Source organism: Bufo bufo, chromosome 6 (genome assembly GCF_905171765.1).
Source record: "Bufo bufo chromosome 6, aBufBuf1.1, whole genome shotgun sequence".
NCBI classification, from domain to species: domain Eukaryota; kingdom Metazoa; phylum Chordata; class Amphibia; order Anura; family Bufonidae; genus Bufo; species Bufo bufo.
In genome coordinates, this window is record NC_053394.1 from 239840802 (window position 1) to 239853984 (window position 13183).

Below are 13183 nucleotides of genomic sequence, written 5' to 3' on the forward strand. Positions count from 1 at the left end.
GGTTACTTAGCAATTTGTAGAACCATTATACTTACCTGCGAGCTGCGATCTCTGCGTCCGGCCGGGAGCTCCTCCTACTGGTAAGTGACAGGTCCGGCCGGGAGCTCCTCCTACTGGTAAGTGACATGACCTGTCACTTACCAGTAGGAGGAGCTCCCGGCCGGACCTGTCACTTACCAGTAGGAGGAGCTCCCGGCCGGACGCAGAGATCGCAGCTCGCAGGTAAGTATAATGGTTCTACAAATTGCTAAGTAACCATGGCAACCGGGACTGCAGTAGCGTCCTGGTTGCCATGGTTACCGATCGGAGCCCCAGCGATTAAACTGGGACTCTGATCGGTACACTCCGCTGCCACCAATGATAGGGGGGAGATTTTAATTAGGAGGGGGAGGGAGGGGAGAAGGCCCACTGGCCACCAACGAGTTAACTACAGGGGAGGGAGGGGGGGCCCACTGGCCACCAACGAGTTAACTACAGGGGAGGGGGGGGCCCACTGGCCACCAATGAGTTAACTACAGGGGAGGGGGGGGCCCACTGGCCACCAATGAGTTAACTACAGGGGAGGGGGGGCGGCCGCACTGGCCACCAATGAGTTAACTACAGGGGAGGGAGGGGGGGGCCGGCCACACTGGCCACCAATGTGTTAACTACAGGGGGGGGCTGCCCCTTGCTGCCTGGCAGCACCTTCCAGGCAGCAGGGGGCAGTCATGTACACAGTTCTGTTAGTATATTCTAACCTGAAGCGTCCCCATCACCATGGGAACGCCTCTGTGTTAGAATATACTGTCGGTTCTGAGTTTTCACGAAGTGAAAACTCAGCTTTGAAAAAGCTTTTATGCAGACGGATCTTCGGATCCGTCTGTATAAAAACTAACCTACGGCCACGGATCACGGACACGGATGCCAATCTTGTGTGCATCCGTGTTCTTTCATGGACCCATTGACTTGAATGGGTCCGTGAACCGTTGGCCGTGAAAAAAATAGGACAGGTCATATTTTTTTCACGGCCAGGAAACACGGATCACGGATGCGGCTGCAAAACGGTGCATTTTCCGATTTTTCCACGGACCCATTGAAAGTCCGCGAAAAAAAACGGAAAACGGCACAACGGCCACGGGTGCACACAGCGGTCGTGTGCATGAGGCCTAAGAGGCACACACCCTTTAATAAATTTGGTGCATCCAAAACATAATACATCCACCAGTTCTATGGTGGCCCGTCAACTTCTGGTCAACCTCACACACATTTTTTTAAAGTGTGAAATAGCAAAAAAGCTGACATCGGGCACTGCTGGGCTGCCCCCATTAGACTGTTGACTAATTCAATGGATGTTGATCTTAGGCTACTTTCACACTCGCGTTTTGGGCGGATCTGTCATGGATCTGCAAAAACAGATCCGTTACAATAATACAACCGCATGCATCCGTCATGAACGCATCCATTTGTATTATCTGTAACATAGCCAAGACGGATCAGTCACGAACTCAATTTAAAGTCAATGGGTGACGGATCCGTTTTCTATTGTGCCAGATTGTGTCAGAGAACACGGATCCGTCCCCATTGACTTACATTGTGTGCCAGAACGGATCCGTTTGGCTCAGTTTCGTCAAGCGGACAGCAAAACGCTGCAGGCAATGTTTTGGTGTCCGCCTCCAGAGCAGAATGGAGACTGATCGGAGGCAAACTGATGCATTCTGAACGGATCCTTATCCATTCAGAATGCATTAGGGCAAAACTGATCTCACAAACGGAAAGCCAAAATGTAAGTGTGAAAGTAACCGAATGCTTTGAAGTATCACTGCTATGTAGTGTTGAGCAAATCAAAGTCCACAAAGTGTACTTCGATCCAAATTTCAGGGAAAATTCTATCCACTGTGAAGCCGAATTTCCTCGTGCTTCATGGTAACAAATCGATTTTCACTGAATGGCGGTAAAAAAAAAAAAAAATCATACTTACCTCATCCATTTGAGCACAAAGAGCCAGCCGCCGCCATCTTGATTGAAGATCCAGCATGAAATCCCATGCGTAGTGACGTTCCTCGTGAGATTTTGCTTTGCATCTTCAATCAAGATGGCGATGGCCAGCTCTTCACGATCAAATGTATGAGGCAAGTATTATTTTATAATTTTTTTTTACATTTTACACTGTAAATTTAAAGTTAGAAGCCACAATCATCTATAGATGCGGCATCTCAGGGGTACAATGACGAGAGCGGCGTTATCCAGTAGGGTCTGTGAGTGTCAAGAAGAACACATTGGTCGGTCCCCCAGAGGAGGACAACTAAAGTAATAATCTTTCAGTACCCTGAAAGATTATCAAAATTAGGGTTATTCATTTTAGAAAAAAGACGACTGAGGGGAGATCTAATTACTATGTATAAATATATCAGGGGTCAGTACAGAGATCTCTCCCATCATCTATTTATCCCCAGGACTGTGACTGTGACGAGGAGACAAGAAGGTTTGTACACAAAAATAGAAAAGGATTCTTTACGGTAAGAACAGTGAGACTATGGAACTCTCTGCCTGAGGAGGTGGTGATGGTGAGTACAATAAAGGAATTCAAGAGGGGCCTGGATGTATTTCTGGAGCGTAATAATATTACAGGCTATAGCTACTAGAGAGGGGTCGTTGATCCAGGGAGTTATCTGATTGCCTGATTGGAGTCGGGAAGGAATTTTTTATTCCCCTAAAGTGAGGAAAATTGGCTTCTACCTCACAGGGTTTTTTTGCCTTCCTCTGGATCAACTTGCAGGATAACAGGCCGAACTGGATGGACAAATGTATTTTTTCGGCCTTATGTACTATGTTACTATGTTATCCAGTAGGGTCTGTGAGTGTCAAGAAGAACACATTGGTCGGTCCCCCAGCAACTGCAGGAAGGCTGAGATATGACACTTCCATGTCTGTTGTAGACAGATCTGCTGTAAAAGAACAGCGTTTTCAGCTTCTTGGTATAGTTCCAGGTGACTATAATATGATAACATAATTCTGAGTCTGGCATTTCATCCGCAGACAACTCTTTGAACTCTGCATTAACTTTGTTTCCTGTGATTTACTGTTACATTTTGGCTCCAGCAGTGAAGACTTTACACTGACCTTCCTCGTGGTATCTGTCAGTTCCAATATCATTGTGTATTTTGCTTGTTAATGAAACACATCAAAAATCTGAAACTGAATTAAATATGTCTAAACTATAGCATGTGTGTGACAATAGCAATTTTTATTTGAAGCTATAATTTGACTGATTGAACCATAATGATCCGTCTGAGCTATAATTGGTGTACACATGGTGACACAATGTTCAGTTCTTCACAGCTGAGCTTTACTCTGTCAGCTGTATCATATATTAAAAGAGTAATCCCAAGTGCTAATCTTAAGGCGTGATACTAGGATTTGCCATAACATTATGATCGGTGGGAGTCCGCCTTCTAAGACCCCTGACAATCAAGAGCAGGAAGGGACCGCACCTCACTGCCGCCAACTGTGCTAAGAAATGCAAAACAATACTATTCTGGTGGGTAGCTCCTTGCACAGGAGGTGACCCTCTCTCTAAGGGCCCCAAAACGGCAACATTATCTGCCTTTATGCTTATGACCTTTAGTCAATGGCCTTTGGTCAGAATAATTTTCCCCTGAGGAACCAATTATAAGTTTGCAGAAAATCTTGCTTTGAGCCCTTATTCGGCATTAAAGCCTAGCTGAAAATATGGTTTTGCAGACCAAATGCTATATTTACTAAGCCCCAGCACCAGTTTTTTCAATTCATATAAATATGTAGAAAACTGTGGTCAGTACTTTACAGTCTCAATGAGGGCAACATAACTATGAACATTTTTCATTACTTTTCTACTTGTACAGGGGAGACGCACTTCACATTGTTTGCACAGTATGGCAGCTTTAACCCCTTCACAACATCCACTGTACATATACGGCAGATGTCAGGTCTTTAATAGCTAGCGGGTGCTTGCTATTTCATACAGCAGACACTCATGGCTAATGTCCACGACCAGTAATGATGCCAGTCGTGGACATTTAACCTCTCAGGTGCTGTGGTCAAATGTGAACACAGCATCTAAGAAGCCAGAAGCTCTGAAGCGAGAGCTTCTCGGGCTGGAAAGCCTCCCCTCGGCACAGATCAGGGAAGGCATTCATTCAAAGTAATGAGCCTTAGCCTATATTAGGTTTCCAGGCTCATTACTTGTATATTACAGTTCAGACCAGCAGGTGGCAGCACTGAACTGTAATATATCTATTTCTGAATAGGGTAATTCCATTACCCTATACTAATTGCAATCTGATGATTGCATGTTGTGGTTCACTTGGGGACCTAATAAAAATAAAAAGTTTTAAAAAATATTAAAAAAAATATATAAATAAAAAAATAAAAATACATAAACAATAAAAAAATAAACATCTTGGGTATTGCCGCATGCGAAAACACTCGTTCTATGAAAATATTTAAAAAATGTATACCATACGTTGAATGACGTAATGGAAAACAAATGGGCAATTCAACATTTTTTCATAATTTAATAAAAAGTGATCAAAAAGTCATCAATACCCCATAAACTAGTTTCCTAAACTACAGATCCTCCCACAAAAAATTTGCCCTCACACATCTCAGTAGACATAACTATAAAAAATATTATGGGGGTTAGAATATGGTGATGAAGAGAGATTAATTTTTTCTAAAGTTTTTTTGTTTCAGTATTAAAACGCATGAAAAACGACACATATGTGGTATCGCCGTAATTGCACTGACCTAAAGAATGTCGTCGTAAAAATGTAACCCGTAAAACTGTTGCGGAATTGCGTTTTTTCCAATTCCATCCCATTTGGATTTTTTTTTATCACTTCACACTACATTGTATGCAATATTTAATGGTGGCATTAGAAAGTACAACTTGTCCCACAAAAAACAAGCCTTCATACGGCTATGTGCATTGAAAACAAAAAAAAATTGGGCTCCAGGAATGCCCCAAAAACACAAAAATGGAAAATCGCTGCGTCAGGAAAGGGTTAAGGAATCTTCCCTATAATCATTATGTTTGGAAGTATCACCAAGATTTTTCACCAACAATTGCTATAATGGATATGGCATTTTCACTGCGTACCCTACATAACCAAGCTAATGGTGCACAGGAGGGTTACATAAAATCTAAGATTATAAAATGACCTATTTTTTTTAAGTTTCAAGTTAACGCTACTTTCACACTAGTGTTTCTATTTTCCGGTATTGAGATCCATCATAGGGTCTCAATACCAGAAAAAAACGCTTCCGTTTGGTCCCCATTCATTGTTTATGGTGACAAAACGTAACTGAACAGAACGGAGTGCTCCAAAATGCATTCCGTTCCGTTCCCATACAGGAGAGCAAACCGCAGCATACTGCGGTTTGCTTTCCGTCCTGGGATGTGGCGCAAAACGGATCCGTCATGAGCCCCAATGCAAGTTTTCTCTGACACAATCTGACACAATAGAAAACTTAACCGTCCCCCATTGACTTTCAATGGTTTTCATGACGGATCCGTCTTGGCTATGTTAAAGATAAAACAACCGGATCTGTATCAGTAACAGAAGCGTTTTTGCTGAACCCTGCCGGTCCCAGCAAAAACGCTAGTGTAAAAGTAGCCTAACTACATTTTAAACATTTTTTGAATTTTTTGTCACCATCTATATAAATAATCAAATCTGGAATGATTCCAGTTTCACCCAAACCACTGAGCACTCACACTTTTCAACTTGTACCTTGTTAACATGGTCATCAGTCTTTGTCATTAGTGGGCAGGATAACAGCTGTTTTATAAAACTGTATGAACTATATGCATAACATAGGATCATACTGTAAATAGGCGATGGAGCCTGCTTAGCTTCCTGTCACGGTCTCTCCTGTGACAGAGGTTAGAAGATCTGAGAGACTGGCTGCACATTAGGTTATCTGACAGCCTATCTGTTTTCACTTGTTGCAGTGTTGTTGTTGGTAATGACCACACCTCTTGTCTCAGGTGTAGCTTGTTGTCATTGCTCCTCTATAAAGTTTGGACTCACACTTCATACCATGCAGTTGATATTATCTGCCTGGAGTTGAAAGAGCTGGTGTGTGGTCCTCATCTGAGTTCCAGCTTATCCATTTTCTATTGAAGATAAGTGTACTTCCCTTTGTATTTTGTTGTTTCCATTTGCTCGTTGTTCCCATTTGCTCGTTGTTCACTAGGCCTCAGGGAGATGCTGGTTCATTCATCTGGGAAGGAACCAGTGGTCTCAGACCCTGTCACTATTCCTAGGGATATTCAGGGTTACTAGGGCCTAGGTTTACGGTGTGTGAATATTCCCACCTTCAGGGTATATTCATACTGACAGGAGTCAGGGCTAGGTTTAGGGTTTAATAGGTGGTGAGGCCTAGTTTCTGGTTATTTTCCTTCTGTTGTCATTCTATGTACCTCCCCTCCCCCTACATTGTGACACTTCCCCTCCCTGCACAGTGCTTACTGCACATAACACAGAGCATGCTCACAACATATAAGTCAATGAAGCTTATGAACCGATGTTTTTTTTTTATTATTGTTGAGTTCAGAAATAGGCAAGCATGCCCAATGGATATGCCTTTATCCATTCTTCCTCTATCCTGAAATGGCTAAAAGGGAAGTTTATAGTGGATGTAGATGAGACAGAACTTACATTTATATAGAAGTGAGAGAAGTAAAATAAACCAAAACATAAAAGGTTCAAAAGTGATTTTAGATAATCTACTTTCTAATGTATGGATGGCCATTAGATGATATGACTGCAGTTATGCTACTACCAACACACTCTTATAGTTTTTACCACCATGGGGGCATCTAATCAGCTGGCAGAGGGCTATACACATCATATTACCACCTAAAAAACTAAGGATCAAAGTATCAATTATTTAGATGAAAGAGCATGGCCAATATATGAATGACAGCTAAAGTCAGTGGAAATCCTCCAATTAGCCACTAATTATTCTTTTTTGTCGCTAATGTCTTTTGTGTTAGAAAGGTTTATGGTAACTGCTAAATCCTGGAAATGTTCAACTCCTATTCAGGTAATGAAAGTGATCCACCCAATACAACACTCCTGCTAAAAAATTATATGCCATGAATTAGGTCTTCATGCTAAACTGGTCTCCTTGGGTACATAATTTTTATACCATATGGGTTGATCTTTTAACCTATTCTTATTCCAGACCAATTTCTCTAATATCATTCATTATGATTATTGACTATTGGATTTGAGCGGACTTTTATATACCTCCTTTAAATTCGATTAGGTTTCTCATCCATTCAGTGATAACCCTGTTATATGATCTCTATTATATATCTTGTAGCTAATATCACTCATGGTGTTCACACATATGGTGGAATTTATGAAGTGCTGTACACCAATTCTATTAAATTATTTATTTTATTGAATAAAAAAAAAAGCAATTTTTGGTGCACTATGCTTTTGCACTAAAATTTGTGATTTTGCTTTTATACACTGTCTTTGCCACTTCTGAAAAATGTGGTGGGAAAACTGGCATGTTTAGCTAGGCAAGCAGGTATGCGCCACAATTAAGAAGGGGGAGTGGAATAAAAAGAGAAAAAATCCCCAGATATATTTAAAGATGTGCCAAATTTATCAAATTAGGTGGAACATTTCATATGTTTGGTATGAATTTATGAAACAGCACTCTCAAGCAAAACTGATTAACTAAATCCTCTCATGATAAATTATATAGTTTTTTTCCTGCACTTTTCTTTTTCAAAAATACATTGCAGTAACATTGCAGTTCAACACTGTTTGTTTAGTGGAATTTTCCTCACTTTTAGCCAATTTTTAGGTCACTGGCTTTTTTTTTTTCTTTTAATCACAGCATGCTCTTTGTGTGGCTTTTTCATGTGTTTCCTATAGGCAGCTCTACATGAAAGAAAAAAACACCCAAAAGATGATTGCAAAATATGCCTGACATTCATGGTGATTTTTTACAAGTCAAAAAAGCCACCAAAATCTGTCTGAAGCCTTACCACTTTTTAGTTTTTTTCTATAAAACCCATTAAGAACTACTTACTTGTAATCCATAATTCAATACAAGTGAGTGTACCTCTTAAAATATGTCCACCAGATCAGTTTGTCTCATTAGACTGGATTGTTCTAACATACAATACCATTAAAAAGAATAATGACCACATTAAAAATAACAATATCCAGGTATTGCTCCTCTATCTTTTAACTATACAAAAATGAAGGGCTCTGGTGACTAGTATGTATAGCAGGGCAGGCAACATCTGGCACTCCTGCTGTTGTGAAACTACAACTCCCAGCATGCATACTTTATCTGCTCTTTTCCCAACTCACATAGAAATGAATGGAGCATGATGGGAATTGTAGTTTTACAGCAGCTGGAGTGCCGAAGGATGCTGATCCCTGATATACAGTATTAAGCCCCTTGCACACGACCATTTTTTTCTGATGGCATCCGTTTTTATAACTATTAATGTCCATTTTCACCGATCCGAGCCACCCATTAAAGTCTATCGGATCAGTGAAAAACGGAATACACTCGAATTTGACTAAGACTCAAAAAATGGATATGGAGTGGATCAAAAACGGAAACAGAAACCATATTAGTCTTGTGCAAGCGGTCTTCTATGATTTGCAGGATGTGCTACCATCACCTGTGAAGTCCTAAATCTTAGCAATTCTTAGGGCCCATTATAAACTGATTATGTATCGGAAAATGACAAGCCAGTGTGGAATGCTCCAGTGTATCACTGACCTACATCCTCCCTCCCTCCCTTCTTATTTGCAGCATTGACCACTTAGCACACATTCTGGTATTCACACTTTCTATCTGCACTTTTCAGCTAGAAGGAAAATCACATTTACAGCTAAGAAACCTTAGTCTTTCAGAGCAATAATTCACATTATTTCTATGACAATGTACACAGTCTGCAGTGGTATTTTTCTTATATATTATAATTTATACAATAAAACTATCTCAGTGTTATAGATTGTTCTACTTTTAGCTAATGTGTGCAATTATGCAATTATGTATCCTTATGTACTTTTGAAAATTCTAGCTAAAACAAAAAAAAATGTTTAATCCAAACAAATAATGAAAAAAAGACATGTGCTAAAAAAAAAGTTATACACATGACTTTAAGATAATCATTCACAACTTGTATAACGAAACTTACCGTGGTCACTATTGGTGGCAGTTCAACAAGTTTGTAAGAACTAAATTCAGAATCATTCCAGGTGCTCATAGACTCTAGTATCTTGGTGCAGTTAGCATCTTGAGGTGGGCAGGTGATGCCTTTTTGAGCTGGCATATAGTTCATACTTAAATCAAGATAATTGGCAGGATCTGCAGGCTTCACTATATTTACAAAATCTTAATTATTTTTAGCTTTCTCTGAAGCTAAGATGTGAAGAGCTTATCTGTGCAGCTGCAGATAGCTGTATTCATGTGCTGCTGGGAGGCAGTGATTCAACCTCCCCTTAAATACAAGAGCAAGAACTGTCTGCACATGCCCATTCAAGCCAGGACTCATTCATACTTCAATTATATTCCACCACTCACAGGCTCTACAGGTCTATGCTCTTCTTGATCTCAGAAATTAAAAGCAACATGGCTGGGCTTAAGTATTAATATGGTTCAAGGTCAACTGATGGGACTTATTTATCTGGAATAGGCATAACTTATTATCTTTGGGTAATTTGTTTTCTAGAATGTGTTTTAGGTAACTAACCTGAATATTGAGGCTTATGACTACATCCAACTGTAAGATGTTAAAGGGGTTGTGCAGTGGGTTGATACTGATGACCTATCCTAGGATAGGTCATTAATATCAGAGAGGTTTGGGTTCGACTAGAGAGAGAGAGAGACATTAGTATGCTACTGTGGGTTTTTCAACAATATATATGCGTTGTTTGGAGGGTACTCTTTCTCATTAGGGGGAGCGCCTAGTATGCGTAATACGTGTGTGGAGTATTGCAGCCATGCAATGCCAATCTGGGTTTCTGGGGAAAATATATGAAAATTAGTACATCTTAGATTTGCTGGCATAACATGGAAAGCTAATTTGAATATCTTTCCCAAAAACCTAGAGAGGAATTGCCTGACAATACACTACACACGTATTACATATACCAGACGATCTCTGTAATGAGAACGCGTACCCCCCAAACAATACATATATATATTTCCGAGAGACCCAGAGCAGCATACTTGTTTCTTTCCCACCTCTCCACTTCCCCTCACCCCCTCCCCACAGTCCAACTCCCCCTTTAGTTCAGTCAGGTAGAATCAATTCGTGCCCAGACCCAATTTTTTTTAAAAATTAGTCAAACCTGAAAAGGAACCAAATCTTTAACAGTTTAATCATCTCTATTCCCTTTTTAAGCAGAGGTTATTCTGTTGTAAAGGGAGTCAAGAGCGTAACTATATGGAGCACAGAGACTGCTGTTGCACCTGAGGGGGGTGCAATGGTAGAAACGAATACTATAAATGACATTAAATATGATTGTTGAAGACCCCTGTTATACATTTTAATGTAGCTTTAGAGCTTCAATGTACATCTCTGCCTGCTCTATTACCCAAATAGTAGAGTGGCTGTATGGTGGTGCTTCATTTGAATTCTGATTGCTCTGGGTATTTTAAGATAAGATGTTCAATTCTCTTTCCATACACAAAATTAGGAAGGAGCAAAAGAATTGTTTATTTTAGTGGCCAAAACAAGCTATCGCCAGCGTATTTAATATACAAAGAGTAACCCAAGGGAGCAGAAATTTTTTTAAGAGAGAAAAAAGTATCCACAATTATTAACATGTTCTAAATACAAAAAATAAAGCAAATGAATGACACTCTAATGTACATTGGCCAAAAAACACTATCCATACAATATAGACAATACTGCAAATAGCAATAGAGGAACAAAGGTTGAAAAGCTGAATAATAATCTCTATTTATTGCTTCACATTTTCAAAAAGTCCCTTAAGATATGTTGTTTTTACAGCCTTTTATATATATATATATATTTTTTTTTTACTGGAATTGCCATAGATCATAGATAGTTCTCTGTAACACCATAGTATATACAGGGAGTGCAGAATTATTAGGCAAGTTGTATTTTTGAGGATTAATTTTATTATTGAACAACAACCATGTTCTCAATGGACCCAAAAAACTCATTAATATCAAAGCTGAATATTTTTGGAAGTAGTTTTTAGTTTGTTTTTAGTTTTAGCTATTTTAGGGGGATATCTGTGTGTGCAGGTGACTATTACTGTGCATAATTATTAGGCAACTTAACAAAAAACAAATATATACCCATCTCAATTATTTATTTTTACCAGTGAAACCAATATAACATCTCAACATTCACAAATATACATTTCTGACATTCAAAAACAAAACAAAAACAAATCAGTGACCAATATAGCCACCTTTCTTTGCAAGGACACTCAAAAGCCTGCCATCCATGGATTCTGTCAGTGTTTTGATCTGTTCACCATCAACATTGCGTGCAGCAGCAACCACAGCCTCCCAGACACTGTTCAGAGAGGTGTACTGTTTTCCCTCCTTGTAAATCTCACATTTGATGATGGACCACAGGTTCTCAATGGGGTTCAGATCAGGTGAACAAGGAGGCCATGTCATTAGATTTTCTTCTTTTATACCCTTTCTTGCCAGCCGCCACGCTGTGGAGTACTTGGACGCGTGTGATGGAGCATTGTCCTGCATAAAAATCATGTTTTTCTTGAAGGATGCAGACTTCTTCCTGTACCACTGCTTGAAGAAGGTGTCTTCCAGAAACTGGCAGTAGGACTGGGAGTTGAGCTTGACTCCATCCTCAACCCGAAAAGGCCCCACAAGCTCATCTTTGATGATACCAGCCCAAACCAGTACTCCACCTCCACCTTGCTGGCGTCTGAGTCGGACTGGAGCTTTCTGCCCTTTACCAATCCAGCCACGGGCCCATCCATCTGGCCCATCAAGACTCACTCTCATTTCATCAGTCCATAAAACCTTAGAAAAATCAGTCTTGAGATATTTCTTGGCCCAGTCTTGACGTTTCAGCTTGTGTGTCTTGTTCAGTGGTGGTCGTCTTTCAGCCTTTCTTACCTTGGCCATGTCTCTGAGTATTGCACACCTTGTGCTTTTGGGCACTCCAGTGATGTTGCAGCTCTGAAATATGGCCAAACTGGTGGCAAGTGGCATCTTGGCAGCTGCACGCTTGACTTTTCTCAGTTCATGGGCAGTTATTTTGCGCCTTGGTTTTTCCACACGCTTCTTGCGACCCTGTTGACTATTTTGAATGAAACGCTTGATTGTTCGATGATCACGCTTCAGAAGCTTTGCAATTTTAAGAGTGCTGCATCCCTCTGCAAGATATCTCACTATTTTTGACTTTTCTGAGCCTGTCAAGTCCTTCTTTTGACCCATTTTGCCAAAGGAAAGGAAGTTGCCTAGTAATTATGCACACCTAATATAGGGTGTTGATGTCATTAGACCACACCCCTTCTCATTACAGAGATGCACATCACCTAATATGCTTAATTGGTAGTAGGCTTTCGAGCCTATACAGCTTGGAGTAAGACAACATGCATAAAGAGGATGATGTGGTCAAAATACTCATTTGCCTAATAATTCTGCACGCAGTGTAGAAGCCATAGAGAGAAGGGGGGAGAAAGCAGGTATTATGCATTTCCCCCCTAAAAAACACAAGCAACTCTGTAATTAAATGATATCTCCATGTCTGCTGTAATTTACCTGCTTTTTGAATAAGGACAGTTTAGCAGAATAACAGGCTGAAGGATAAACAGATCTCAGGTTGGTAACTTTTGATTTTGAGCAAAAATGAGCTTTGCCTCTTTTGGACATTGTTTTATTGCAGCATGACAGCTTTTCACATCAAGATCACGCAGTCTGCATTGATTGTATTTGTGCCAAAGAAAAAGTTCAGCTTTGTAACATTTTTCAAGTGTTTCTGTTACATCTGTATATCAAAAGGGTAATATATCAAGCCCTGGACTCCAGATAAAGGCTAGGTCTACACTACAACATTTGTCGCGCTACATTTTGTTGCACCAATGTCGCGCGACAATTTTTATAATGGCAGTCTATAGTGTCGCAATGCAACATGCTGCGACTGCGACGCGACAGTCGCAGAAAA

At 40.2% G+C, this 13183-nt stretch overlaps 1 protein-coding gene across 1 annotated transcript in view; it reads right to left on the reverse strand.

Moving 5' to 3' along the window:
* OPN4 (opsin 4) overlaps window positions 1-9350 on the reverse strand; it is a 209178-nt gene extending 199828 nt beyond the window's left edge. Inside the window, exon 1 of the mRNA XM_040435823.1 lies at window positions 9203-9350. Coding sequence (XP_040291757.1) covers window positions 9203-9346 — 144 coding nt within the window. The 5' untranslated portion in view covers window positions 9347-9350. The remainder of the gene's footprint in view (window positions 1-9202) is intronic.
* Window positions 9351-13183: the final 3833 nt, after the last annotated feature.